General features: G+C 39.5%; 5 protein-coding genes across 5 annotated transcripts, besides 15 other annotated features; 4 read left to right on the top strand and 1 right to left on the bottom strand.

Moving 5' to 3' along the window:
* Positions 1-1,502: 1,502 nt before the first annotated feature.
* Positions 1,503-1,523: a microsatellite.
* Positions 1,524-1,618: 95 nt separating this feature from the next.
* Positions 1,619-1,660: a microsatellite.
* Positions 1,661-1,892: 232 nt separating this feature from the next.
* Positions 1,893-2,071: a microsatellite.
* A 1,524-nt stretch (positions 2,072-3,595) lies between these two features.
* Positions 3,596-3,619: a microsatellite.
* Positions 3,620-4,269: 650 nt separating this feature from the next.
* Positions 4,270-4,289: a microsatellite.
* Positions 4,290-4,681: 392 nt separating this feature from the next.
* On the top strand, positions 4,682-7,945 carry PVX_123350 (bromodomain protein, putative; the record flags this gene model as incomplete). The annotated part of the gene is made up of 1 exon (XM_001617181.1): positions 4,682-7,945. The coding sequence occupies one exon, from the start codon at positions 4,682-4,684 to the stop codon at positions 7,943-7,945; it is 3,264 nt and encodes a 1,087-aa protein (XP_001617231.1).
* Positions 7,911-7,941: a microsatellite.
* Positions 7,946-7,988: 43 nt separating the features above from the next.
* Positions 7,989-8,011: a microsatellite.
* A 184-nt stretch (positions 8,012-8,195) lies between these two features.
* Positions 8,196-8,217: a microsatellite.
* Positions 8,218-10,456: 2,239 nt separating this feature from the next.
* On the bottom strand, positions 10,457-11,479 carry PVX_123345 (iron-sulfur subunit of succinate dehydrogenase, putative; the record flags this gene model as incomplete). The annotated part of the gene is made up of 1 exon (XM_001617180.1): positions 10,457-11,479. One exon carries the CDS (start codon positions 11,477-11,479, stop codon positions 10,457-10,459), a length of 1,023 nt encoding a protein of 340 aa, XP_001617230.1.
* Positions 10,987-11,018: a microsatellite.
* Positions 11,480-12,191: 712 nt separating the features above from the next.
* Positions 12,192-12,215: a microsatellite.
* A 36-nt stretch (positions 12,216-12,251) lies between these two features.
* Positions 12,252-12,291: a microsatellite.
* Positions 12,292-13,903: 1,612 nt separating this feature from the next.
* Positions 13,904-13,966: a microsatellite.
* A 562-nt stretch (positions 13,967-14,528) lies between these two features.
* PVX_123340 (eukaryotic translation initiation factor 3 subunit 10, putative) lies at positions 14,529-21,187 on the top strand. Its single transcript, XM_001617179.1, has one exon. The coding sequence runs from the start codon at positions 16,313-16,315 to the stop codon at positions 20,168-20,170; it is 3,858 nt and encodes a 1,285-aa protein (XP_001617229.1). The 5' UTR covers positions 14,529-16,312; the 3' UTR covers positions 20,171-21,187.
* Positions 20,720-20,751: a microsatellite.
* Positions 21,188-21,598: 411 nt separating the features above from the next.
* On the top strand, positions 21,599-23,131 carry PVX_123335 (hypothetical protein, conserved). Its single transcript, XM_001617178.1, has 4 exons — positions 21,599-22,016; positions 22,204-22,346; positions 22,615-22,762; positions 22,893-23,131. The coding sequence occupies exons 1-4, from the start codon at positions 21,933-21,935 to the stop codon at positions 22,971-22,973; spliced, it is 456 nt and encodes a 151-aa protein (XP_001617228.1). The 5' UTR covers positions 21,599-21,932; the 3' UTR covers positions 22,974-23,131.
* Positions 23,132-23,253: 122 nt separating this feature from the next.
* Positions 23,254-23,309: a microsatellite.
* A 1,130-nt stretch (positions 23,310-24,439) lies between these two features.
* Positions 24,440-24,465: a microsatellite.
* Positions 24,466-25,350: 885 nt separating this feature from the next.
* On the top strand, positions 25,351-27,102 carry PVX_123330 (glycerol-3-phosphate acyltransferase, putative; the record flags this gene model as incomplete). Its single annotated transcript, XM_001617177.1, has 1 exon — positions 25,351-27,102. One exon carries the CDS (start codon positions 25,351-25,353, stop codon positions 27,100-27,102), a length of 1,752 nt encoding a protein of 583 aa, XP_001617227.1.
* Between the last annotated feature and the right edge of the window lie 722 nt (positions 27,103-27,824).

The following is a 27,824-nucleotide window of genomic DNA, read 5'->3' as shown; positions in this document are numbered from 1 at the left end:
TATTTGGGAAACACTTAACCTCTCCCATTTTTATCGCCCCAAAGGTTGTTGCGCTTTTGCGCTTGTAGTTAGCGACATTTGCCTGACGAACAAAATTGTGCACATGGGTGTACGTATGTGTTCACCTTTGCATGGGTGCTTACCCAAATGTAACGAAGACAAAACCGAGTGGAAACAATTTTGTTCTTTTCACCCAGAGGAAACCAAAATAAAGCAGCAGTCTTATGTACTGTGTAGGACAAAATACACAACTAAAGTGGACATGATAGCCAGGCTTTATATTTCCCCGTTACATATTCACATTTTAACATTTTGTAGAAAAAAGAATTATATTACAGTACGGTTGGAATGGCAACGATCAGGGTGGGGGAAAATCACACCGTTATGTGTAGCAGTTTGACCGATCAAATGTAACACCAGCTCTACATGTATATGCATATACATACACTCCTATGAGAGACCTTCAGTAGGTGCGCTCGTAACAGAACGTAGAGCCTATTTTTGTGCCACGGGGGGGAAGCTATCCAGTGTACGTGCCCAAAACGACAAAGCAGCCATTTATGGCCCCATTGCAGTTGTTAGCTCATTGGAGAGGAGAAAAACGTAAATGGGTAAGCCAATATGGGAAATCATTTATATTTGGGGAAAAACCTTAATGCATGAGCTCACAAACACCCGCACGGCGATTTACGGACTGGGGAAGGTACATTATATAACCCTGCGCGTAGAGAATATTTTTTAAAAATGCGTAAAAAATAGTTACACCTATGTATAGGAAATGGCCATGAGGCCAAATTAAAATCTGCCATAATTTTCTTCAAGCGGGAAAAAATCCGCAGTTCGGAGAAAAAAAAAATATTTTATGTATCCAGACACCCCCCTTTTGTTGAGAATTGTGACTCTCATCATTTTATTTGTTTTCACTTAAGCTTAAGAAGAAACGGAACGGGGCATAACTATTTTATGCATTTTCATCATCGTGAAGGTTGCTTAATTTTGCGCGTTACGCAGTTGTGGGCGCCTCCATGGGGGGCTTCCATCGTGCGCGTCGCGATCGTGCGATCATTTAAGTACATTAGAGCCATTTCAGAAGTGCACATATGCACATACATGCATATATATGTACGTACATATATATATGTATGACTCTGTGCTGGAAGGCGCATTTGCGTGCCCGCCTGGGCATATCAATAACGCGACAACAGTGGAGGCACGGGGTCCTTCCCTGGCGCCACGCCATTAGTTTTCACCTTATCACGCGGGGAAATATTCGAACTGGCAAACTACACAGCACTACATACACGGACGCACTAGTTTTGCGGCAAGCTGTGATTTTAGCAGCTGCGCGTCGATGGGACCGCGATGAGGGGGTGGGAACTAGTAAAAGGAAGTTTCTATGGTCCGTATTTCAACAAATAATACGCATAAAAAAAGGGGAAGGGGACAAATAACGTTTCGAGCCCCATAATAGCTGCCACTACTGCTGCGCACTGTCGTTGAGCACTTCCACTGAGTGTTATTTTAAATCGTCCCCATACCTACGTATTCACAGCTTCCACTTAGCCGCCCAACATCGTAATATTAAAAAAAAGGGCCCATTACAGGCATGAGTATTTGTACGTGCTGAAGTACCAACATATACGTACGCACAAACGCTGACACGTGTGGCCATTTCGAGGACTCGCCATTTTCAATGGAAGAATGGACTGCAATCTGCCCGATTTGCCCAACAAGTTCGGAATAATAATTCATTCGCGTAAGCATTTGCCATTTTTTTGAATTGAAAACAGGGGGATAAAAAAAAAAAAAAAAAAAAAATTGACAAAAGAAAAAGAAAAACAAATTGTCAAAAAAAAAAAAGGAAAAACAAATTGTTCATTTCGTATCACCTTCGCTGCGTCCCCCGTTTGTTATAGCAAAAATTAAATTAATTTATGGGCCCCCACCCCATGGGTAAAAAAGCGCAGAAAGTACAAAAAGGGCACCATTATATATTACATAAACTTCTTTTTTCATCATATGGCCCAATATTTTTTATGCGTGCAGCAAAAGGCAAGAGGCGCAATTATATATTTATGCTTACATGGGTAAAGAAATCCCCGAATTTGTTGCCCCCTAGTGCTAATTGATGTACGTAATGTACGCCGCGAAAGTACATATATAATATATATATTATATATAATATATATGCGCCATGACTGCATTGCCCAAATGACCCTTATGGCCTTTTTATGCCACCTGCCTGCGCAAAAGCATACAATTAATTAACCTTAGCCCCTCAGAAAAAGCCAAAAAAAAAAAAAAAATCGTCACAATGTTTATATAATATTTATATATATGTACATATATATAAGTACAGCATAAAAAAAAAAAAAAAAAATGGCTACAAATTTTATTTTTTAAATTGCATGTTAGGCATTTTTTATTTTTTTTTTTTAATTTAAAAAAAAAAAAAAGGAAGAAGAGAAGATATATATTACATATATTATATACGCAATAAATAATACGTATGTGCGAAATGCATATTTGGAATACTTATAGCGGAATATATATCGCGAACTGAATAGACTTATATGCGTGCATATTACTACATATATGCGCATACGTGAAAAAAAAAAAAAAAAAAAAACATTTTAGAGAAGAAAATATTCCAAAATTGAAAAAAAAATTAAACAAAAAAAAATGAAATTTAAAAAAAAAAAAAATTTTAAATAAAAAAAAATGACAATATTTACGACATTTTGTGATAATACATTAAAAGAGTAAAAAAAAAAAAAAAAAAAAATTAACAAAAGGAACATATATTTATGCCATTTATTTATACATATAAGTGCTGCTTTTTTTGTTTTGAAAAAAAAAAAAAAAATAAAATACAAACTTACAATTTTTACATATCTTTAAAACTTTTCATTTTATTTATTTTTTTTTTTTTTGTATATATATGAGAAAGGCCATGTACATGTACGTATTTTCTACGGCGGAGCGCCTTTGCATATAGTGAAAATACGCGATATATATTTTTATGTACATATGTATATATGGCTACTTTTGCATATAATATATATGTTATATAACCGTATGTACGATTGTATATGCAAATATATGTGCTCTGCGTACATGTACCAGTATACGCGCGTGTTTACGTATACTTTGTACGTACCGGCATTAATATATGCACCATTGTACTGCATATATAAGCGTGTATATACCGACATATGTATATATATATATATATATACGTAGACTGAGACGCAAGCAAACACGTGTACTCAACTTATATACCAATAAATATATGTGCATGAAAGCGTGCCTTTGGCGAGGCAGAAAGCAAAATTAGAACTCTTTGACCTTCTCCGTTCACTGCGCGAAGGCGGAGAGGAAGAAGTCTACGTGAATATAAAAAAGTGCAACAGAATTAAAAAAGCTGCATGAGTAGTTAGTATTGTATGCATATGGGAGCGTTTGCCCACCTGCGTACGGATTACATTTATGAGCAAGCGGATGGTGTAGATATCATACGCTTACGCGCGCTCATACATATATTTCGGTACATCCACATATACGTGTACTTGTATGCATATACCAAATATCTATACTTTTTACGTACATATTTTTTACCCTCTTACGTAGCGCGTGCCCATATACCATCTTATAATAACTCGAAATTATTTTCATTTTTCGCCGATAGAAGATCATACATGCGGGGCAAGCACTGATATCGGCAAAAAATGAAATGTACAAGTGTTATTATAACCTGTTATATAGATTTTTTTAACTGCGCATTAAGTATTTGCCAAATTATCTAAGCTAAAAATTAGCAGTACAAACTGGGATATATCAAAAAGGTTAAAAAAAGAGAGCAGCGAAAATTAAGCGACAACGACAGTTACTGCACCTGGGGCGTATGAAAAAAAACCTAAAGAACGATACCTACGTGGCACCACATAGCGTAAATTATTCTACGCACATATAGATATATATAGGTATATTTATATATAGCGTGTTGCGCGTAGCAGCAGTGGCGCATGCCCGGCAAAGAACCAAACACAACGCACTGTGGTAGCATAGCAAAAAAAAGATTCCATCCCAGTTTATGCTATACTCCCCCACCGTGCAAACAATGATATTAAATCTGTATACAAAGCAAATAAGGCAAAGCGACAAACGTGAATAACAAAAGTGAAATTGATTGTAAAATTGACTGTAAAATTGACTGTAAAATTGACTGTAACGAAATCCTGAACGTGAAAAGCATTTTTTGAACTGAAAAAATATAGCTATTCTGGACGTATGTACTGATAATGCTATATCTGGCGCGCCTACACGGAGCAGTTAGTGACAGCGGCGTTCTCGGTCCAACCATAGCGGTAGCCGCAGTAGCATAGGTGAGACGTTCTTAGGGTGGGGTGTGTATATATATGTATGCATATGTGTAGATATATATACCATGCCACCTTTTGGACGCCCTCTCATGCCATTGTAGCAGCGCAATAGCAAAAGCGAAGTAGCAACGAATTGCCGCCAACTGCAACTAATTGCCGCTAACTGCAACGAATTGCAACTTGCTGAGCGAACGGGTGTGGTAAAGAGAAGAACAAAGCCAGTCGCTAAATGACACGCAGGCAGCAGAGGAACGTGGCACGCGTGGCATACATATAGCGGTGTAGCAACTGGAATAAAAATGAATACAAGTAATGACGAAATGAGTAATGTTTCGAATGATAATAACATTGGTAGTAGCACTAATATAGACAGCATTAACCACATTAGCAACAACCTTGGCCATATTGGGAGTGCTGACAATATTAACCATGCTATCATAAGCGCAAGCCATTTTAACAGTGCAAATAATTTAGTCGACCCAGAGAATGAAAACCATAATGACCACATAGGGCTCAAAAATGTGCATATCGCTAATAAAAACATGAATAACTACAGCTCACTGTCCAATGAAAACACAATTGACGATAATGGAAATGATATGAATTTCCTCAACGATGACGATAATGATAATTGCAATGAGAGCAACGAAAACAACCACAATGGGAACGCGGGAGTTACAATTGAAGGGACGAACGAGGGTGGAAATAATGACTATGTGAGTAGTGATAAGGCCGAAGTAGGCGACATTCATAATAACGTGGCGGGTGAGCAGAATGGCGGCAGCGACATTGCCAGCAGTGGCATGAACAATACGGGTTTAACCCCCACCGCGGAGGAAGCCCAACTGAATGGTGACAAAAAGAGCGCACCAAATGGGAACTACAAAAATGCCTTCTTCAAAAATGTTGACGACGTGAGGAGCTTCGAAAGAGGAATTCTCTACCTGACGGACGAAGAATTCAATTATATATCAAATACAGTTAACTTGTTGGGGTTTCGATTTTTTGAAATACCATCAGAAAAGAGTAAGAGCGAAAAGAGAAACACCTACAGCGCCATATCGAAGAGGCATTTAAATGAAATTAAAAACCTACGTTGTTCCTTGTCGAATAATATATACGACGCGGGCAAGAGGAAATCGAAGAAGTCCTTTAATCGGTACTATTCCAAAGATGAGACCAGTAGCACAACTACGAAGGATAATAACGACACGCAAAGGGAAATTACCCGGAGAAGGGGAGCGGCATACAGCAATTACGACGATGATAATAAGAGCTCCCTAAACGGTGATGATAACAAGTACGGCAATGTCAGCAATAACCACGTTAGCAATGGCACGGCTGCATTAGCCTCATCCGCGTACCGAGGCGGGGCGTATAGCAACAAAGTGGGCAGCAGCAGCGGCTCGGGGGTGAACGCCAAAATGAGTGAGAGCGACAAAATTGTACCAGGCAGAAATAACAGCATGGTCAAAAAGGGATCTATCAGCAAGGGCGAAATGGATAGCGGTAGTGTGAATAAAAATGCCTATGGTGCATATCCCAGCGTCGGAAAGGGAAAATCGTCCAAATCGGTGGGAAGTAGTAGTAGTAAAAATAATGCGGCCATGCACCACAGTAATTATAAGCACGGAGCGGCAGGTGCAGGAGCGGCCGTGGCAGGAGGAAAGGAAGCGCTGAAAAAGCGGCAACGAAGTAGCAACAATAGTATTTTGGAAGATGACACGGTGGACGAATATGAGCAGCACAAAAGAACGTACAAGAAAAGAATCTACAAGAGTGGCAACCCTTGGAAAAATTGGTGCTTCAAAATATTGCACAAATTGAAGAAGAAAGAAATCTGCTGCTGGTTCTTAAAACCGGTAAACCCAGAACTGGATGGAATACCCAACTATTTTAATGTTATTAAAAACCCCATGGATTTTGAGACCATAGAAAATAAGCTACTAACGAATAAGTACAAAAACCCATTTGAATGGCAACAAGATGTACGACAAATATTTTTTAATGCCTTCACCTATCATAAGGTGAAAAACTGCGTGTGGAATGATGCCTACAAGCTAGCCAAAGAATTCGATAAGTTAGTCAAACAACACACAGAAATGAAAAATATCCTCAACGAATGCACGAAGGGTTCCAATTCTGTGTATCTAGATATGAACAAGTATAATGAAATTCTGGCAGAGAAATATGAGTATGATGAGAATCTTAACCACACTAGTAGTAGTAGTAGCTACACTGGAAGTTCCAGTGAGGAAATAAGCTCCGATGAGTACCATGGCAACAAAAGATACAATCGAAATAACAGTGCTAGTAATGCCTACACAGTTAGGAAGAAAAACATGATGATGTCTGGAGGGGTGGCAGCAGCGAATCACGCGGCTTACCATAATATGGACCCGTCCAATCACATGTACGGAGCGCCAAATCGAAAGGGATCCGCCGCGGCAGGTGACAACCGGTTTAACAAAATGAATAAGCAAATGTCCAGCATGTCATCAAAGAATGCAAGGGACAAATTTGTAAACAGCAAAAAGGATAACAACAGCGGTTATGGTGTAGGAAATAATAACAGTAGTGGTAATATCCACATGAATAGCAATAATAATAGCATAGAATTTGAGCCACCCAGCATGGGAACCATACCGGAACCACCAGGCATTCAGAAGATTGGAGCGAACGATAAAGGGTTAAATAACTACCAAGTGAATTTACTTTTTAAGAATTTAAGAAGATTAGCACCGAATCAGAGAAGGGCAGCATTAGAAATTATACAAGACGATTTAGGCATACTCGCCGAGAATCACATGTTCGATAGATTTTTCACATTTGACACAGATTTGCTGTCCATCGAAAAGCAGAAAAGAATATTTCTTTACATTAACCATATGGGTAGAATAAATCTGGAGCAGTATAAAGCCTCCCTCATTCCATCAGATCAAATTGGCACGTGCACTATGCCCAAGGGAAAAATGCCCATAAAAAATATGAACAACAAGAATTACCTCAATAGTAGTAGCACCCTGGGTAACAACACCAACAATAGTAATAACCCCCATTTTGATAAGAGGAGAACGAATAGGTATCTCTCCTCGTCGTCCAATTCGTCCGATTCGTCTTCTTCCAACTCCTCCGATTCTTCGACATATTCTACGTCCAGTGAGGACAGCGAATCAGAGGAGGATAGCGACTCTGATATGGACTCTGATTCGTATGACAAGAAAAAGGTGAAGAGGCAGTTATCGTCCAACGAACGGAAAAAGGAAGTAATTACAAATAAATATTTTGACAACAATAGGAGAAAAACGCTACCGCAGTATAAGCCCATTGACGAGAATAAGAAAAATTTACAGCTACGAGATGACGTTATGGGAATGCATGCCGATTTTTTAGCCTCCATGGATGGACCAAAGAACGGCAAGAAGGATCCCAAGAGTTCTGGCTCTGCGTGGCCTGAGTGGAAGGGGCAGGTTATTCAACAGGCCATCTTGACTCAGCACCAGTCGAGCGTGCCCCTAAACAAGAAGGAGTTGATCGCGGAGGGGTATGACGCGAAGATTTAGCTGCGTGGCTCTGCGAATTGGGGAGGATTTGCGCTTATCAGCTGTGGGATTTTACTAAATGGAGAGGGTGCGAGGGTCGTCGGAAAAATGTATGTTCGTAAAACTGGGCAGAAGTCGCACTTATTATCACTTATTATTATGATACGCTGCCTACCCTGTGCGAGGTGCACCCACAGAGCATTTAGCAAAGGTAACCATTCGTGTAAGTTTACACAAAGTTGCAGTAGGGCGATGCGTACGTAACATCCGGAGGGGTCATCCCCGATTTGCACACAATGTGGTAACGCGGAATGGACTCCTCCTGCATAGTCGAAATTGGGATTGCAAAGAAAAGGTTGCTAAGAATGAAGCAGAGGAGAGAGGAAGAACATCGATTAAGCTAGTAGTGTATATTATATAACGTCGCATGAAGGAGCACATAATTTGTGAAGACCCACCGATCGCCACTAAATGAAGGATCCGAGCAAAATGCCAACGCCATTCTTTTATTTTCCTTTTTTTTTTTCATACCCTCCCATGTGTATGCACCATCTGCATATATTTAAGGTTGAAGGGCGTTTCCGATTTGGAGAAAAAAGCACACCAGCTTATCTAGCCAATTTTTTTTTTTTTTTTTTCCACAAAAAGCAATTCACGTCAGCGATTGAGGAGCGGTGTCCCGATGATAAATGATGTCAGTGCAATTACTTGCATACCGAAGTAGTGCACAAAATTGTTTCCCAAAAAAAGGTTGTAATAGTAGCATATTGTTAAAATGTCAGCTTATCCGTACCTTTTGTACAAGATAGTATAGACAGAAGCACCAACTTGTTTGGTGAAAGATTAGTAGAAAACAAAGAGACATTACTCAAGTTATTTTTTCAGTTCAAATGTTTTTCTTGCCCACTGGTATGTACAAATGCGCACGTATTGTGCATATACAAATGCATCAGTGCTGCGTGTACATACCTACCTACACTGCAACGGCTTTGGTGAAAATATCCGCGCACGTCGAACTGTTTTGCGTTCGCACGTATCAGTTTGGATTGGTCAACACGGACTGCACACAGAGGAGCGGAGCATCATCATGCGGATGAAGGGAAATTATAACACTTTTCTCCGTTTTTATGAAGTGAAAGGAGCAGCAAAGAGGAGTAAATAGTGCAGGGAAGCAAATCTTTTGCATCCTTTGCAAGCTTTTACTTATGTATATTTTTTTTTTTTTTTGACAAAATATGGGCAGTGTGTGCAATTGGAAGAGGAAAACACATCTGTTGACGAAAGGGGAGAAGTATATTTGCCAGTGCGTGGATATATGCCTATACATATATATATATATATGTGTATACATATGTGTGTACATGTGCACATGTGCACATATAGGCGCGCCATTCTCTGCAGTTGTTTTTTTTTGGAGGCATTTTTTTATGCCAATAATTTCACCTCTACGGTACTCATTTTTCCATGTGTAATTCAGCAATTTTGTACTTTACTACGGTTTGTAAAAGTGAGGAATTTGACCTTCCCACTTTTTGCGGCCCATTTTTACCCCTTTTTTTTTTTTAAGTAACAGTATTATATGCATAGAGTAAGAATGCGCTAGCGGATTATATTCTTACCTGTGTACATATATTACCAGCATATGAAAATACAGATAATACATTTTACGTGCTTTTATCTTTTGCCCTTTCCCTCCTTTTTAAAAAAAAAAGGGGGAAGAGAATTGGCGAACAAAAGCAACATAGCAAAAACAGCAACTCACATACAATGTATGAAATAAATATAAATTGTTGAGGAGAAAAGATAAAAGCAAAACGCCATTTTTTCGCGGCGGGACTCTTTTCATATGATAAATCGTTTGAGCGAAAGAGAGGGGCCCAATGTGTTGATGCATCCGTGCCTATCTGCCGCGTGTATCCACTTTAAAATATCACCGGGATGGAGTGAATACATACATATATGTATTGCAGGTGAACCCTCCTATGCAATGGCCACACCCTTGTGCCGCTTTACCCTTTTGATGTAATAGAGGGTGGGAAAAAGGGGAGGTAAAACACTGACGCTGTTGTACACAGTACAGTTTGGCAACATAGAAAAGTTACATTTTGCTGGTGAACAAAAAAAAGAAAAAAATGCGCCTCGCGAGGAGACGCAACAAACGTGTTTATATAAACACACTTTTTAGTATACCTACATATCGCGTACACTAAAAATGAACCATGAGGGTGTGACAAAATAGGAAGCAGCTCTGGCTATTTTATCTTAGGAAAAAATGTGCATATAAAAATGAATAAATAAGTAAATAAATAAATGAATAAGCACACGCGATTGTATGCCCGAAGATGCGCAAAAACCCGCGAGCTTAAAAAGGATGTACAAATATGAATTTACCCTTTCGACTTAACATTCCGCAGTGGGGAAAAGATGCATCGAAGTTCCCTCACATCATCCTCGCATCACCCTCGCATCGCCCTCACATCGCCCTCGCATCACCCTTGCTGTGTTTTCCCCGGGTGAGGAAGCACACCCGTGCTACTTCGTTTTCTCCATCTTTTCCTTCACATAATTCGCGTGCGATTTTATGCTTTCCTTGGAAAATTTTTCCTGCACCAACTCTTTCATATTTCTGATGGCTTTGGCTGGGTCCAGGCCCTTCGGGCAGCAAAGGGTACAATTCATGATGCCATGGCATCTGTACAACTTCATCGTGTCATTAACTTCCATCAGACGTTCTTTTGTATATTCATCCCTACTGTCGACAATCCATCGATAGGCTTGCATTAACGTGGCAGGGCCTAAATAATATTCCGGGTTCCACCAATAAGACGGACACGAAGTGGAGCAAGATGCACACATAATGCATTCGTAAAGGCCATCTAATTTTTTCCTATCCTCAATAGATTGGTAAAATTCTTTCTGCCCTTTTTCTTTTTTCGTTTTTCTTTTTAACCAAGGATCAATAGATTTATACTGATTATAAAAATTTGTTAAATCTGGGACTAGGTCTTTTATAATGTACAAATTGGGCAGGGGATGAATTTCGGTGACTTCCTTTTTGTCTTTATTTACTTCAGTTAAACAGGCCAAGCCGTTTTTCCCATTTATGTTCATAGCGCAACTGCCACAGATACCCTCACGACAACTCCTCCTGAAGGATAACGTAGAATCTATTTCATCTTTTATCTTAATCAGGACATCTAAAACCATCGGTCCGCAGTTATCTATATCTACTTCAAATGTTTCCATTTTGGGTCTTTTATTATTCTGTGGGTTGTATCGAAAAATGGAAAATTTCTTCAGTTCATTTTGTTGTGCGCTATTTTCAGCATGATCGGATTTTTTTTTTACAGATTCGTTTTTCTCTGTGACTTGGTTCATGGCTGTGTTTTGCGCGGTTGACATGAATCGTCTTTTGTTTGAGAATGTCCACTGTTTATAGTCGTGCGTGTCTGCTGCTCGCTTGGGGGCGCTCCTCCCCACCGTCCCAACGGTTCCCATTGCTCGCGTCATGCGTGTTATCCTTGTCATGTTGGCTACACATGTCACCCTCGTCATTTTGGATTTCCTTTCCTTTTTTCACTTAAACAAGAGGAAACGCAAACGTGCGATGGGGTGGGTGGCCACATAAACGAAAACGAGCAAACCCATACATGGGTCAATTGGAAAAAATGCTACTCTTTTGTCAACGTTACTTGCGCATACTTATCCACGTGTGTTGTTCCTCATAACGAAAAAAAAAAAAAAAAAAAAAAAAAAGTTACACAGGGGGAGGAAAGGCATTCCAGTTACGCCGCTGACACGATTATCTCTCAACATGAAGAAGCCGTCATTTAAAGAAAAAAAATGGCGTAAGGAATGGCCATTTAAAGTGGCAGACTAAAACGGTTGAGCAAAATAAGGCACATAAAGTGGTAAAGCAAAAGGGCTAGCAAAACGGAAGCGGAAAAATAAATGAATGAGCAAATGGAACATAAACTGAACAGCTGTGTGCTGCATGACACATGCAAAGGCGCTTTTATTTTTGCAATTGTTTTCCCGCGAATGGCTATACACAAATACGCATCACAGGATTAGCGGCTTCTAAACGATTGTGCTGCTAAAAAGCAGGGAATCAATTTAAGCTAAGTTTGCCACTTGGTTAAAATGTTTCCGATTTGCGCGCAAATGGTTTCGCATTTTGCATTTCGCATTTCACCTTTTTTTTTTTTTTTTTGCCGATTCGCAATTTTATTTCGTGCGAATGTTGTGCAGTTTTCTTTTCTCTGCTTTTTTTATTTTGCATGATTATGCGTTTTTCTACGTGGGGGAAAAATGGCACAGCGGCGAGTTATGTAAGCAGCTATTTATTTGCGTAAAATGTATACAACGTATGCATAACCTTGCAAGAAATATTCTTCCCCATTGGGCCCCTTCATTATAAGCGCGGCTACATAGGGGCATTCAAATTTGAGTACACAAACGAATGCGCCCTGTTTTTCCGTGTTACACAATGTTGTCACGTGTGCCTCTTTTACCGGGTGCGCAAACCTATATGAAGATTGCATACATAGGTTGGCACATCATGCACGCAGGGGTGTAGGCAGCAGGGAAAGATGCAGGACTTTCAAAAAGGCAACACGTTTACACGATGTATAAATTTTTTTTTTTTTTTGGGGACTCAGTCGGGCTGTACATTGTTCATAAGTGTAAAACGTGCACATGCAGGCGGTGTGGTTTATTATCTACTTTTTTTTAAACAGATTTAAACCGTTCCTTAGGCTGTGGGATTTTAAGCAGCGACGGCAAAAGGGTACCAATTCTTATCATGTCACATGGCACTGCATTTATTTTCCTTTCAATCGCGGTAAAGTGTGTAACATTTGCACATCGCAGAGCGTCGCGGTTCACTTGGGCTGTCAATGCAGCGTAAGTTCTCGCACAGTAAACACATTTTTCTGCGCAATTGTGTAGATATGTACGTGTGTACGGATTAGCAATTCTCATATGTATATACATGTCCCCCCCACCGCTGATCATTTACACGTGCGCGGCGTTATATGTCCTCTTTTTTTATTTTTTTTTTTTGACCCTGAGCGTAACAACGGAGTGGTAAAATTATGTTGTCACTCTTTCACTCACAAATGAGGCCTATTTGGAAATTAAAGAGGAATAAGTTTGCGAAGGCTGTATTCGCAATTTTAAGATGTTTTATTTTATATTTTTGTAATTTTTTTTTAATTAACTTCTTCCTATACTGTTCGCGGCTGCCCTTTTCATGTTGCGAAAAAAAAAAAGAATATATATGTAATGCGTACTACGTGCAAATGATTAATCATACAATTGGTACTTTGCAAGAATGCGCCTTTTTTACGCATCCGAATGACCACTTAGCAAAAATGACATTGAACATACAACAGCGATCTGTTTTGTTCCGCTTTTTAATAAACCCACACAGAAGGTTAAAAAAATTGGTGAACTGCCTTGCGCGTTTTAAAATGGTGTGATTAAACTCATCATGTTCTGGAAGGAATGAGTTCCCACTTCGCATATCCTCTTTACCTGTTTATCTCGAAATGTGCGTAGAACGCATGTGTGCTACAGGGAAGGCGTAGGAAATGTAAACCGTTGCAGCCAAAAGGAACACACCTTAACCGTTTAATTTATTTTTCCCTTATGACAAAAATGGGTAAACTAATTTTACGTAACCGTGTTAACCTTTCTCAAAAAATTAAAAAAAAGGAATGGATAAAAGGTAAAAAAAAATGCCCGTAAAACAACGTATAATGTAATACCGAAAATTGGTAAACACCCCTGCAGAAACTGAACATTCGTGGGCAGCAAAAAAAAAAAAAAAAAAAAAATATACATATATATAATATATTTATGTATATGCATGTGGTTGGCCATTCTTTTCGCCCTGTCAGTGGTGTTAAAGAAATGTAGAAAAAGGAAAAAAGGTACCATTCACAAGATTGGAAGTAATTCAAATGCGGACATGTTCAGGTCGTGCCGGGGATCCCGAATTGCATATAGCGAATAAGTGCTAAAAAGAAAGCGTATTTATTTTTGTATGTCCCAGTAAGGTACACCGCTCTTTCTCCCCCGTGGTGCCAACAAAAGAAAGTAAACAAAGAGGCAACCACTGAGTGGGCCAATTACTTGTGTAATACAGGAAGAAGCACGTAACTTATTTTTCCGTTACGAACTGTTTAACCCACGCGAGAAGCATGTTTATTTTCCCGCACTTTTGCCACATTATATATTATGCCTTCACTTCATATGACTGCGTAAAGATACGCCAGCAGGGCAATCATTTGGGAGGCGGTATGCCGATATGAATACACGTATAGTTATGTAGATGGGCACATAGCACATGGTAAATGGCACATGGCACATGGCTGCATAATTTTACATATGCTAAAGATATATACTGATGCATTTTTGCCCCCTTTTCGGCAATATTTGAATAAACCCCCGGTGCTCAAAAACGCTGCCCTCCACAGGGAGTACTTTCTTTACATGCCGGAGTTAATATACGTATTTTTTTTTCCCCTTCACCAAAATGTACAATCACGCACATGTACAAAATGCATATCTGAGGATATGAAGTACATTTTTTTTTTTTGCACAACGCGGGCGAGAGTGTTCTCTTGCCGTACTTACATAGTATAATTTAGGCGTGCCCATTTCTGTGCATACTTCCTTTATAGCCTCGAATTATTCTTCACAATTGCCGCAGATTCTTCGCCTCACCGCGAACACCCTCTTGTTGGTGCAAAAAGGGAAAAAAAAAAGCTGCAGTATATATATATGCATATATATACGTGCGTATGCGTACTAGCACAAAATGTATATATGCCCACATGGCCGTTAGGTACACGTGACAGTGATACGTTATGCAGCTAAAAAGAGGGAAGGCGAGATTCTGCTTTGGCTTCTTCCTCTATATGAATGAAGGCCCCCACGTTACTGTGCGGGCTGCCAAATAAATGGTCGCCATAAATGTGACAGGTGCCCCTGTTCACGCCATGTGCCATACGTACGTACTGCATAGGGTATACATAATGATACATATAAGCTTGGCAAAAAAGTCACTTCAAAAAAGTGCTTGAAGTGGAACGGGCAGTATAAATAAATATACATTGCATATACATTCCATTACGTACGACGAAGTGGTTAAAAAAAAAAAAATATCCGTGCCACATGGTTACATTTTTACAATTCATATTTTTTTGCATTATATTCCACTTTCGTTAAAATTGTGAATTGACTTTTTTTTATTTTATTTTTTTCATTTAACGAGTAAGCACAGTTTATATATGCCAAAACAGCATTTCCACGAGTACATATATTTTTATGTACCCATTCATATGCATATTTTACGTACATTTTATTACAGTGACCATTATGCCAAGTTACGAGCGGCATTAAAGAATGAAAAAAAAAAAAAAAAACATAAAAACGGGAAAGCATAAAATAAAAACATAAAAATAAATCTATCGCATTTACCCCAATATGTATATATTCATGTGAATAGAAAAATGTACATTTATTTACGCACAAAACGCGTTTGAGATGCTTTTTGGCAATTATTCTGTTCATACGCCAAGGGAAAAGGGGCGCAGTTTTTTCCCAGTACACAAGCCACATCCAGGTGTTTTTACCTAGCCACGCATTTTGCATATGGTTACTGCCTATGCCTATGCGAGAGGTTATGCTTGCTAGATAGGCCCAGTCGCGTGAATGCTTAAATGCCGATGTCGAATTGAGAAGAAAGAGGCAAGCAGGGGTGGCCCTACAGCACCGTACACGAGCGCCCAGTTTTCTGCCAAAGCGTTCACGTGCTCCTTACATGTTTAAGTACGTATGTACTTTGTTGAGCTCAGCGTAGTTATCACAGGCCATACAACTTGACAGCGTTAACAACGTTAACAACGCTAACAACGCCAGCAGCCCTAATTCGCCATAAAGAGAAAAATGCATGCACGCACAGAAGCGAACAAGAGTATGTAGATGTAAAGCATACATATGAATGTATCACATTGTTGCGTGATCTTTAGTGAGTAATTTTTTTTTTTTCCACCCCTGCACGAGTACACATATTGCACGGATTATTTCTTTGCGGTGTGTACTATACCATTTTGTCATTACATAGTGGGAGAGCTAAAGAGAAAAGTAAATAGTGGAAGGCAGTTTTAGTGCACACTTTTGGGTGACTCCCCTCTTTTTTTTTTTCCTTGCGCACATTTGAAAACTCCAAAGAGGGAGGAAACAAATGAAGTGTAGATCAAAAAAAAAAACAAAAAGCAGAGTTAATGTGTAAAAAAAGTATAAACACATTTTTGTTGATTTATAAAAGGAGATAACTCGTGTGCGCACATACGTGCATATTTGTATGCGTAGTAAAATATGCAGACATTCCAAAAACCGGAAAACGCTCTGAAGAGAGCAGAAGAACTGCAGTTCATTGGACAAAATGAAGACGCCCTCCAAATTCTTCACGCAGCCATAGGGCACAGAACATTTCGACTGCAGGGATGGCACATACTGCAAGAACAAATTATGCTGAGGTATATCGAATTCTGCTTATACCTAGAAAAGTTAAGCTTAGTAAAAGATGGCCTACATCAGTATAGAATTATTTGTCAGCATGGAAACATTGCGTCGTTAGGCAAAGTGATCACTGATTTTAGGGACAAAGCTGAGGAGAAGGTTCGACTGGCCAAGGAGAATATGAACCTAAATAAAGAAAAAATAGAACAAGATGAAAGCAACGTTGATTTTACAGAAAAAATTTTAATGTCCTCTTTGGATATTGAAATATCGGGAAAATACGAAAGGAAGTTGCAAAATTCGTTTAGAATATGTATGGAAACGTACAAAATGATTTTGGAAATCTTGAGGGCTACCCCTAAATTGGAGAAGGCCTACCATGAGACTGCAAAAAAGGCTCTCATTTTCTGTAAAGAAAATAAAAGATTGACAGAATTTAAAAAGCTTAGTGATTTGTTAAGGAATCACTACAATTTAATTTTAAGGGGAAAGCACAAACCAGAGTATCAGTCGTTACTTAAAATTGAGTACCACCTAGAAACGAAAATAATTCAGTTGGAAGCGGCGTGCGAATTGGGCATGTGGAAGGAGGCATCAAACATTGCAGAGGATATATACAATTTGAATATGCACGATTATTTTTACCGAACGCTGAGGGCTAACCTCGTAGAGACGGAAGCCTCTGCCGCTGGTGAAAGTGCCGCGCGTAAGGCAGATAAGGAGAAGGGCCCGTTAAAAAGCGATAGCAATGAGACGAGCAAGAAGGGAAAGGACGAAAGCACACAAGAGGAGGAAGACGATTCGTCCAAGGCAGAAAAGGAAGACGGAGCGAACGAAACGAAGGATGCCAAAGATGCCAAAGTGGAAGGCACACACACAGTTGCACATGTGAATGAAAGCAGCGGAAATGTAAATTACGCATTAGCCAAATCGAGGGAAAATTTAAAAAACTGGATCGGAACATTTTACCAAAGAATGGCAGATATCCTATTTGTGTACGAAAGCGAACTGTTCCATGGGCTGGCCTGGTTAAAGTACTGTTTTCACATTTTGAATTACAGTAGAAACATCCCAGAGAAGGAGAAAACCTTCATGTGCACGAAGGCCGTCCTAGCTGTGCTGTCCATTCCGCTAGTTGGAAATAAAAAGAAAAACGAAGATTATGCCAAGATATTTGAAGCACATAAAAAAATGTCCCAGCTGTTAGGCCACACCAGCGTACCAATAAAGGAGTCTTTAAAAAATGGACTAAAAGTAAGAAACATTTTTAGTTATGCAGATGAAAGTGCTCAAAAGTTGTATTCTTTGATAGAGAATCAGTTCACCCCGTTGAGCCTATGTCTAGAGTGCGAAGTGCTGCTGAAGGAGCTGGAGGCTACCGATCACCATGTGTATATAAGCAAAATTAAGGAAGTGATTTTCCACAAGTTAATTTTGCAATTGTCCAAGGTGTACAGTTATATTTCCATCGATTATTTCATCGAGAATGTATGCCCTGAATCTTTCATCCCATGGAATGAGGCAGAAACGATGCTAGTGGACTTGGTTTATCAGAAGGAACTAGAAATGAGAATCGACCTAATCAAAAGGGCCATTTACTTTGGAGATAAGGAAAATACAAATAGCAGCAAACTAATCAAAGAGTCGCTCACCAATCTGTACCATGAATTACAAACCGGATTGAAAATGATAAACGAAACGATTTCCATCGAGAATGAAGTGGAACATCTGCACATGAAAAAACTCACGTATGAAAAAGAATTTGATATGCTGGATAGGGGACACCATAAAATAATGAATTACGAAACAGCCAACATTGAAGACATAATCGAAAACGAAATCTTTGAGGATAAACCAATTGAAGATGAAAAACTGCTCAAAAAGATATACGACAAAATTGACGAAGAACATCACAAGTTCCAACTGCTAAGTGAAGAAAATAGCAGGAAGAGGAAGGAGCTGCTGAAGAAGCAGAAGGAACTAGAACAAGAACAGCTGAAAATCAAAATGGAGAAAAAATTACTAGAAGAAAAATTGGAAAAGGAAAAAAGAGAGGAACTAGCCAAAAAAGGAGAAAAACTAAGAATTAAAGAAGAGAAAACGAAGAAAAAATCAGAAGCAGCTGAACAAATGTTAAAGGAAATTAAAAAGTTGTGCACGAACAATACCACCAAAATTCTGATGAAAGGAAAATACCTGGACGAAATTACCATTGAAGATATCCTAAACGGTTACGTAGATTTTGAAGACATCGAAGAGGCACAAGAAAAGTTAAGACTAAATGAGAGAAATGAAATTATTAAAGTTAGAAAAATGGAGTATAAAAAGGTGGACCACTATTTTAGAGCTTTAAGACAAGTGGAGCTTAGCCATATGAACAAATGGATAGCCCTCGTTTTCCAGGAAGACACAGAAATTTTGCTACAGGAGCAGAAAGCAGCAGAGGAGGAACAGAAAGCCGATTTCGAAGCCGCACTGAGGGAAAAAGAAGAGTACGTCAAGTTCTCCAACGATATTGAAGAATTTACCAAAAGCGAAATGAAAGATAGAATTGTGGAGTTTGAAAAAAATCTGAAGGACCAAAAGGATCGCCTCCATCAGTTACTAAAAGATGAAAAGGTGCAAAGGGCAAAGGACAGGAGGGAACAACATTTGAGGAAACTCAAAGCGGAAGAAGAAAGAAAAAGAAGGGAGGAAGAAGAGGAAAGATTAATGAAGGAAGAAATGGAAAGGAAAAAGAAAGAAGAAGCCCATAGAAAACGACTTGACGAAATTAGCAGAATTCAAAGGGAAAGAGACTTAGAAATTGAACAACAACTCTTAAGGAGAAAGGAAGAATCCAGGAACGGAGATAAATATTACAGGAAATCTTCCTACGAAGATGACTTCTCATGGAAAAGGGGAGGGGATAAGGCAGGCTCCCAATATGACGAGGATAATAATTACAAACGACTCGACGAGGCGCAGGACAGCTCCTACAGGGATAGATCGGACAGACGCGAAAAGAGAGATTGGCCAGGCAGGGACAAAGAAAGAGACAGGGACAGAGAACGGGATCGCGAAAGGGACAGAGATCGGGACCGCGAACGGGATAGAGACAAAGATCGAGACAGAAAGTACAGGAAAGATAAGGAGTACAGGAGGGACAGGTCCAAAGACAGAGAAAGGGAGAGGTCTAGGGACAGAGATAGGGAATACCGAAAGGATAAGGATTACAGGAGAGACAGAGAAAAGGAGCGCGACCGAGACAGAGACTACAGAAGAGACCGAGATAGGGACTACAGGAGAGACCGAGATAGGGACTACAGAAGGGATGACGATTACAGAAGGGAGGACGACTACAGAAGGGATGATGACTACAGGAGGGATGACGACTACAGGAGAGATAGAGATAGGGACTATAAGAAAGGAGAAAGAAGAAGAGACAGGGACGAAGAAGAATATGAAAGAAACGAATCAGATGTAAGGAAAAACCATGACGTGGGTGACGAAGATGATAATGGAAAGATGGAGAAAGACAAAGGAAGCAACTCAGATAACGACTCTGACGGGGGCAACCACCATCATGCGAAGGAGAGGGAAAAAATGACCAACGGGAAAGATATAACGGAAAATGATCAGGCGAAGAATGAAGAGGGCTCTGATGGAGGCGGGGACTTCACTGTATTTAAGAAGAAAAAAAGAAACTTCATGAAGTTCTTTTCAAAGACGTAAAGTGAGAAGTAGCCACGCAGGTGCGCCGGAAGCGTCCTAGCTGTGTGCTGCCCCCTCCCTTCTGCCCACGTGGAAGTGTGTATTAATATGTATACATGCGCGTATATGTGCGTATGTTTATACACATGACGTACCTACCTATGAGTCAGCGCGTGGGAAACCGGCGCTTCCCCCCCATGGGCTTCCCTCCCCACCTGCTCGCACTGTGTGCCCCGAATGGTGACCCATTTGTGTGCGAAGGCACGAAAGAGGACGCGTAAAACATGCAAGCTGACGCAGTCAATGCGTGCCACGCGACTGTAAGACGCCAGCACGTCACCACACCAACACACCCACTTGGAAGTAGGGCTATCCTCCCCATCGTCGAAGCCGAAGGACAGAACGTGCCCACAATCCGTTTCGCCCATTTATATATCACCTCCTTTCCATCAAATTATTAGGCCCTCGAAAGTTTTAACACATATAATACGTTTACATGTGCGTGTATATAAATGCACAAGTGACACGTGGGCCTATGTCCACGCGCATAGGCCCACTCCCTGCCACTTCCTGCCACTTCATTTTAATCGTGTTTACAATGAAAAGGAAAGCGAGCTGAACAGAGAGCGACAAAGACGGCGCACGGGCGAGTTCTCCTGTTCAGCCCGTCCTGCTTCAGTTAACTTCTCTCCCCTCCCCTCCCTACAAAGCATATATATATGCATAAATTTTCTTGTATATATAAAATGTTCCCCCCAGAAATAATTTCAACTGCACAAATGTCGCAGTTTCATTTTTTCTTTTATATATATAAAGATGATAAAAAGAAAAAATTCCCCCTCACTACCCCATTATTACAACCACTTTATAACCACTTTAGAACCACTTTGCAGCCATTTTTACGCACCCATTATTTTATCCCCATGCATGCACGTGTGCATGTAGGTACATGTACACACGTGCTGCTCCAACCTTTGTGCATATGCTATGCCCCCCTACATTTTTTAAAAAGACATATAAAACGATTTTAAACTGAACTAGAATAAATACAGTAAGAGGCTCCAAAAGGTGAAAAGTTGACCCGCCTTTGAATGATCTGCCCACGTGTATTATTATATATTATATACGTGCGAAATTCCCTCCACGTGGGGGCATTCATATTTGTGCTTGTTCGTACGCCGCATACGCACGTAATAGATATGGCCGCTAGGGGCTAATCTTTTAAAATGACGCTCAGAAGGGCGTTAAAATCCGGGAAAGTCTTCATACGATTGTTTTCTTCCCTTCCGCAAGGTGAATTTTCAATAGCGCTTTCTTTTCTTCACCTTTGTCCCAAATTTGTTGGTACCCCTCTGCCTTCTTTTGATAACATTTTGCCTTTTTTTTTTTCTGTTCAAACGCCGTTTTGAAATAAAAAAAAGCATGCCGTATTATTTATTTTTTTTTTTTGCGAAAAAAGGTGCACGAATATGTAAGAACATTCGTTGATATGCCCACGCGTTTTCCATAATTTCATTTTGCCATTTTATTTTAGCGAACATTTGAATGAACAGGAGTTATACGTTTTATTAATGTCCCCTCTATCTTATCATTTTGCTAGTTATAGCAAAGAGGTTAAAAAGGAACAAGGCATACTGAATTGAAAAGGAGCGCGCTTAGAAGTTCAGCGCAGAACAGGGTTGAGCGAAGAAGAGAAGCAGAGAAGCAAAGAAGCATAGAAGCGCAGAAGCCTAGAAGCATTAACGTGTACCAAAGGAACCCCCAAAAAAAGCGAAGAGAAAGAATGGCAGGACAATCTGAGAAAAAGCGACTAAAAAAAGCGAGCGCATTCATCGTTTATGCCTCCCCGTTTTTCACCATTTTTTCGGTATAAAAAAAAGATACACATGGAAATATGCCGAAACGTGGGAAACTGAAGAACCAGCGAGCGTTCTTCACCCCATTAAGCACACAACCGTGTGATGCGGACTAGTATTTATTGCTTTGTTCGTTTCGCACCTTTCATCCGTTTAGCCATATTTTTTGATTTTTTTTTTTTTTTTTTTCCTCCGCAGTTGATTTATATTATATTCGCATTCTACTTCAGATATAACTTAATTACAAGAAATATTTTCCTTTTGCACTGCCTGCTTTTTTTTTGCTACTACTACTCAATAAAGAATATTCACTATGGATTGACCAACGGACTAAATTTTACGTAAGGAGGGAGCGAGCGAAATGGAGATGTGCGTGAGGAGGTGTATACAACACAATAGAACGAACTGCGCCCTCGGAAAAGACTAAATTTGATGCCTCATTGCAGAGTTGCGGAGACGCCATGCAGATGGACTACTACCGTCTAAATGGAACGTCCAATATTTGAACGCACACTTCTTAGCTATGAAAGGAGTAGATAATAATTATATGCAGTGAAAATATATATTTCTTTTTTTTTCTTTTTTTTTTTTCCTTTTCTTTTCCCCTAGGTACTACACAGACGTTCTGATTTTGTCCTTCGTCATCAACTTGGGCCTGTTTTACTCCTTTAAATTTTTTTACATCTATATCGTTATACCCATATATGCAATATTCAAAACGCTTAATTTTATTTTCACGAATTTTTTGAGTTCACCGGTGAGTTATTTGTGAGCACACGAACAGAGGGGAGGCATTACTGTTTGGGAAAGAGAATGTATGTCACGTGCGAATGTATCATTTTGTGTCCGTCTATTTTTTTTTTTTTTTTTTTTTTCTTTCCATTCAGTTGGGCGCTGTCGATTCATCAGGGAAGGAAGACAAAGCGGAGAAGAAAAAAAACAAAGTTGTGTATAAGAGGGTTTATTAAAAATGAAATATGTTTCCTTTACGTATGGCTCATTAGTTAATATTCGACCAATTTAAGTTACACGTCATAGCTTACGTGTGCTTACTTATGTACATATGTGTCTTCGTTTCTTTTGGTTTTTTCCTAAACTGAGTTTATCAGATTTAATTTGCAACGCAGTATGTTTTTTTTTTTTTTTTTTCCATAAATTGTATTAACAACTCTTTTTTTGAAACAGTTATGAAACAATTATGAAATATTTATTACCAGTTGGTGTAAAACGGTACATGTAGCAACGGGAAAGGATTTCACGTAAGCTTTTTTTTTTCCCTTTTAAATGGGCACTTTGGATAACTCTCACTAACCCCAAATTTGTGTGCAACTGGGAGGATCGAATCCGCGGAGTGGAAAAAGAAAGACGCACTAAATTATACAGCCAGTCGCAGACTGCAGTAACAGCCTTTGTTTTTCTTTTTCATATTTTTTAACCCTTTGAGTATAAATGCTGAAGATAATTAGGGAATTTTCTCTTCCTTTGCCGACCCTTATAAAGCGGTAAAGGAGAAGGGGGGAAAGGGGGAAATAATCCCCACTTTTTGACACGGGGTGAACAATTTTTTTAACAAAAAGGGTTGGAAGTCCTGATGGAACATATAACGTGGGCATATGATGGACCGTCAAAAGGGTCACTTTTGTACGCCGATCACCCCTCATTTTTTTAGTTCCCAAGGGAGGTTACATTTCCTTCCTATTTATTTCCACTTGCACGAGGGGGTGCAAAAAAAAAAAAGAAAAATTATTTGCTCGAAAACTGCTTTTCCCCGCGGCACACTCGTAAAATTACACATTCACATTGTTCCCTCTTTTGCAGTTTCGCATGGAGAAAATAAATTTGTCAAAGGGAGTATTACTTTTTTTTTTTTTGCTATTTTGTTTTAATTTAGTAACGTGTTGGAAATTTTCCTAGCTTTTTTTTCCTCTTCCCCCGTTCGAATTTACAATCCGACGCGAGGTGGCACAGTGGGAGAATACAAAGCAGAACTTAACGAATTTTGCACAATGTAACCTCTGAGAGAGTAACCTGGGTTCACCCCGCAGATATGCGCATGGAAATTCACTTGAGAGGATACACTTCCACGAGGTAAATTCAACTAAGCACATTGTGGGGGGTCCAAAATGTTGGAAAAGAAAAGAGAGTTCTCCTTTTATGTGCACATGTACACAACCTTTAACACCATTTCAATTTTTTTTTTTCCTCCTGTATAAATCCACGAATGAGTATAGAGCGCATTAATTAATGGTGCACAACTGGAGGTTACACGAAGGAACACATAAAAAGGAGAAAACAAAAAAAAAAAAAAAAAAAAATTCAGAATCAAGTGATCCAAGGGGGGCTTTAATCAATCCATGTGCACAACGCGGGGAAGGCTTCAACGCAGTTTTTTATTCTTTTTTTTTTTTTATTTCACTTTGGATTTTCTCTTTCACATGCGTGTGTTTGTAACATGTGCGTGTTCCGCTTTGCACGTTTGTACGCATTGTAAGAATATATTTTTTTTTTTCTGAGATGTGCTGTTATGGTCATTTTCTTTTCATGTACTCAATTACACGTGGCGCTGCCATATATGTTCCATTACAAGGGCGCAAAATGTAAATCGTGGGCCTTTTTTTTTTTTTTTTTTTTTTTCCTAATTAAGGTGAAAACTGATTGGCATAAAATTACATTTGCATTGAGAAAATTGAAATTCTTTCCCTTTCCTCATCTGTGCATTCGAATGAGAGAAATTCCTGTTGCGCATAACATTAACTAATTCGTTTTTAGCGCATAACAGTTGGGGGGTCATTTTTTTGGTTTCCGCGCTCGTTACGGTTTGAACATTGCAAGTACGTACGTATGCACGTAACATGCGTAGTATATACAATACGTATGCGCAACCCTTGTGTGGCATTTTAACCAAAGCTTACTCAATTTCGAACCACGAAAGGAGCAATTTATTTGGGAACGGCACAAACTGCGTTATTCGTTCCCCACCTAAATCGAATTGAGCTAGCGCGCGCACGGGCAATGCTTTCCCCCTTTTCAAACGTTTAATTTTTTTTCCCCTTTCTAGCATTTTTTCGGCATATGTTTATTACATGGTCGACCGTTTTTTCGTTCCTCCCTGAAGTCCCTTCTCCGTTTGCCCATTTCACCCGTCTCAAGGGAGAGAGGGGGAGGCATCATCCCCTCCGAACGAACGCGTCCCCTGGCACAGTTGCTTTTGTTCTCATTTCTTGCAAAACGATTAGCCTCCTCCTCCTCCCCGCCTCTCCGTTTGAATGTACGTATATGCCTTCATATATGTACACGTATATTTGTAAAATTAAATAAGTTGTGCCTCCCAGCGAAAGAGTAAGGATGCCAGATGTATACTTCCTAATAAGATGGTTATGTAAAGCAATTGTTAGCTCCCTGTTTGGAGACGTGAATGTGATAAACCCAGAAAATGTACCGCTCTACGGATCAGTCATATTTGTGGGCAACCACAATAACCAGTTCATCGACGCATGCGTGTTAGTAGCCAACATTCCAAGGCAAGTCAAATTTATTGTGGCGGAAAAATCCATGAGGAGAGCTGTCATAGGGAAGCTAGCGAGTATTATAGGATGCATAAGTGTAAAGAGACCAGAAGATTTAAAATTCAAAGGAATAGGACACATATGTTGGGTTAAAGGGGACAAAAAAATCAAAGGAATCAACACCAGATTTAGGTTAGACGTACAAATGGGGGATAAATTATTAACACAAAATAAAATATTTTTAGTTGCGAAAATTGAATCCGAAACGGAACTGATTATACAAGATGCTATAAACATAGAATGTGAGGATAAAAAAAATGGAGTTCCTTTTAAAATAATTCCCAAAATTAACCAAACAGAAGTGTACAATTTGGTTACCAGTAGCTTAAAAAATGGAGATACCATTGGGATCTTCCCAGAAGGGGGTTCCCACGATAGAACAAATTTGCTGCCATTAAAACCTGGGGTTGCCATCATGACGTTATGTGCATTAGCCGATGGGGTAGAAGACGTCTCCATCATCCCTGTAGGGTTGTCCTACTCGAAACTTTATCAGCTGCAAGGATGCGTAACTCTTTTTTATGGAAATGCAATAATCATTTCGCAGGATTTGTGTAAAGATTATAATAATAACCATAGGGAAACCATATCCAAAGTACTTAGCAAAATTGAGGAAGGAATGCGAAGCTGCATGTTAACCTCCAAGGATCACGAAACAAGCAGATGCATAGAACTGTGTGTCAGTTTATACACCCCAGAACGAATGACCATATCGAAAAATAAAATTTACAATAATTTACAACTATTTTGTAAAATGTTTTGGAAATTTGGAAATTCCAAAGAAATTGAAAATTTAAGTTATGAATTGAAATGCTATGAGAAATTGCTCAAGGCAAATAAAATAAAAGATGATGAAGTCTGGATGCTGAAGCAGTCCACATCAGCAGCTACGTTAAAATTTATTGAGCATATTTGTAGTTTAATTTTTTGTGTAATTTTTGGTATGACTTTTTCTCTCTTATGGCTACCCCTTGTTGCCATTTCTATTTATTTGGCAGAGAAACATAGAGAATCTGCTCTGAAAAATAGTACAGTAAAAATTCAGGGCTGTGATGTGGTGGCTAGCTACAAGGTCTTAGTGCTCCTAGTTTTATTACCAACGTTTAACATCATGTATGGGTTAGTCTTTAGTTTATACCTCTACGAGTCATGGTTAAGCAGAATCGCATTTGTAATTTTAAGCATGTGCATATTACCCATTTGTTACTATATCAATTTAAATTATTCGGCTCAAATTCCTACTCTCTTAAGACAAATGAAAATACTTTTAAAAGTTATTTGTGGCAAGATAAATGTCTGGAGGGACAACGAACGGGAGCTAATAAGCACAAGGCATGAGCTGCAACTGAAGGTTCGTGACTTGGTGTCAAATTTGGGCCCAGATGTGTCTGATGACTTTCTCGAGCAGCTCTACCGAAACATCCCCAAATTTGTTGTTGACGCGGATACCAAGCGGCTCATTCGGGGCAAGGACGAGTGGGTACCCATTCTTCAGCGCTCGCAGTTGGAATACAAGGAGGAGATTCTCTAGCGTTTTTGAAGCGCCGATCTGTTTACATATACAACCCTGGCGTGTATGCCTCGTACCCATGCTCGCATGCAGGTAATTTACATTTGCAAACCCGACTGGGGAAGTGGAGACAGGGGACGGGGAAGAAAACACAACCCCGACGACAACGTGGCGCCGCGTCGCTGCTCTGATGTTTCGTGCTACACTCAGAGAGCACATCACGTCTGTGTATCCCTGCCTTTATTTGTGTAAATAAACCCTTCTTATCTTTTGTGTGTGTCGTATGTATGTACCCTCGCGCACGCAGGCACGCACGCGACGTATTTAGCCCCAAGTGTGCGTCAGCACAGATATGATTTCTCATTCCCTTTGTTAGTTTTTTAAAAAACATTATTTATGAATAAATGTGCATGGTTTTTTGTGCCCACGCGAGTAGGTGGCCGCGCTGATGAACCAATTTGCCCATCTCACAAGCCTCCCTTTTATTTCACTCCATTTTATTTCTCCCCACTTTATTTTCCCTTTTTTTTTATGTCGAAGGGGTCCTCGACTTGCAGCATTGAAGTTACGCGCGCGTATTTTAAAATTATTCATTTGTTTTTTGTTCTTTGTTTCGTCTTTCGCGTTTCGCGTTTCGCATTTAGCACTTCGCATTTAGCACTTCGCATTTAGCACTTGTCATTTTGCATTTTGCACTTTGCATTTCGCGGATCGCATTTCCTCTTTGCTCATCCCTCTTACGC

This window comes from Plasmodium vivax, chromosome 14 (assembly GCF_000002415.2).
Source record: "Plasmodium vivax chromosome 14, whole genome shotgun sequence".
Classification (NCBI taxonomy): domain Eukaryota; phylum Apicomplexa; class Aconoidasida; order Haemosporida; family Plasmodiidae; genus Plasmodium; species Plasmodium vivax.
The sequence above is the reverse complement of the archived record's forward strand: the minus strand, read 5'-3'. Positions and strand labels throughout refer to the sequence as shown.

Bases quoted from the DNA above. Each gene is read 5' to 3' on its own strand.
- PVX_123340 (XM_001617179.1), top strand. From the start codon at position 16,313: ATGCAGACATTCCAAAAACCGGAAAACGCTCTGAAGAGAGCAGAAGAA.
- PVX_123335 (XM_001617178.1), top strand. From the start codon at position 21,933: ATGGCAGGACAATCTGAGAAAAAGCGACTAAAAAAAGCGAGCGCATTC. The intron at 22,017-22,203 runs GTATAAAAAAAA...TTTCCTCCGCAG, and splicing joins CGTTTTTCACCATTTTTTCG to TTGATTTATATTATATTCGC. The intron at 22,763-22,892 runs GTGAGTTATTTG...CTTTCCATTCAG, and splicing joins CGAATTTTTTGAGTTCACCG to TTGGGCGCTGTCGATTCATC.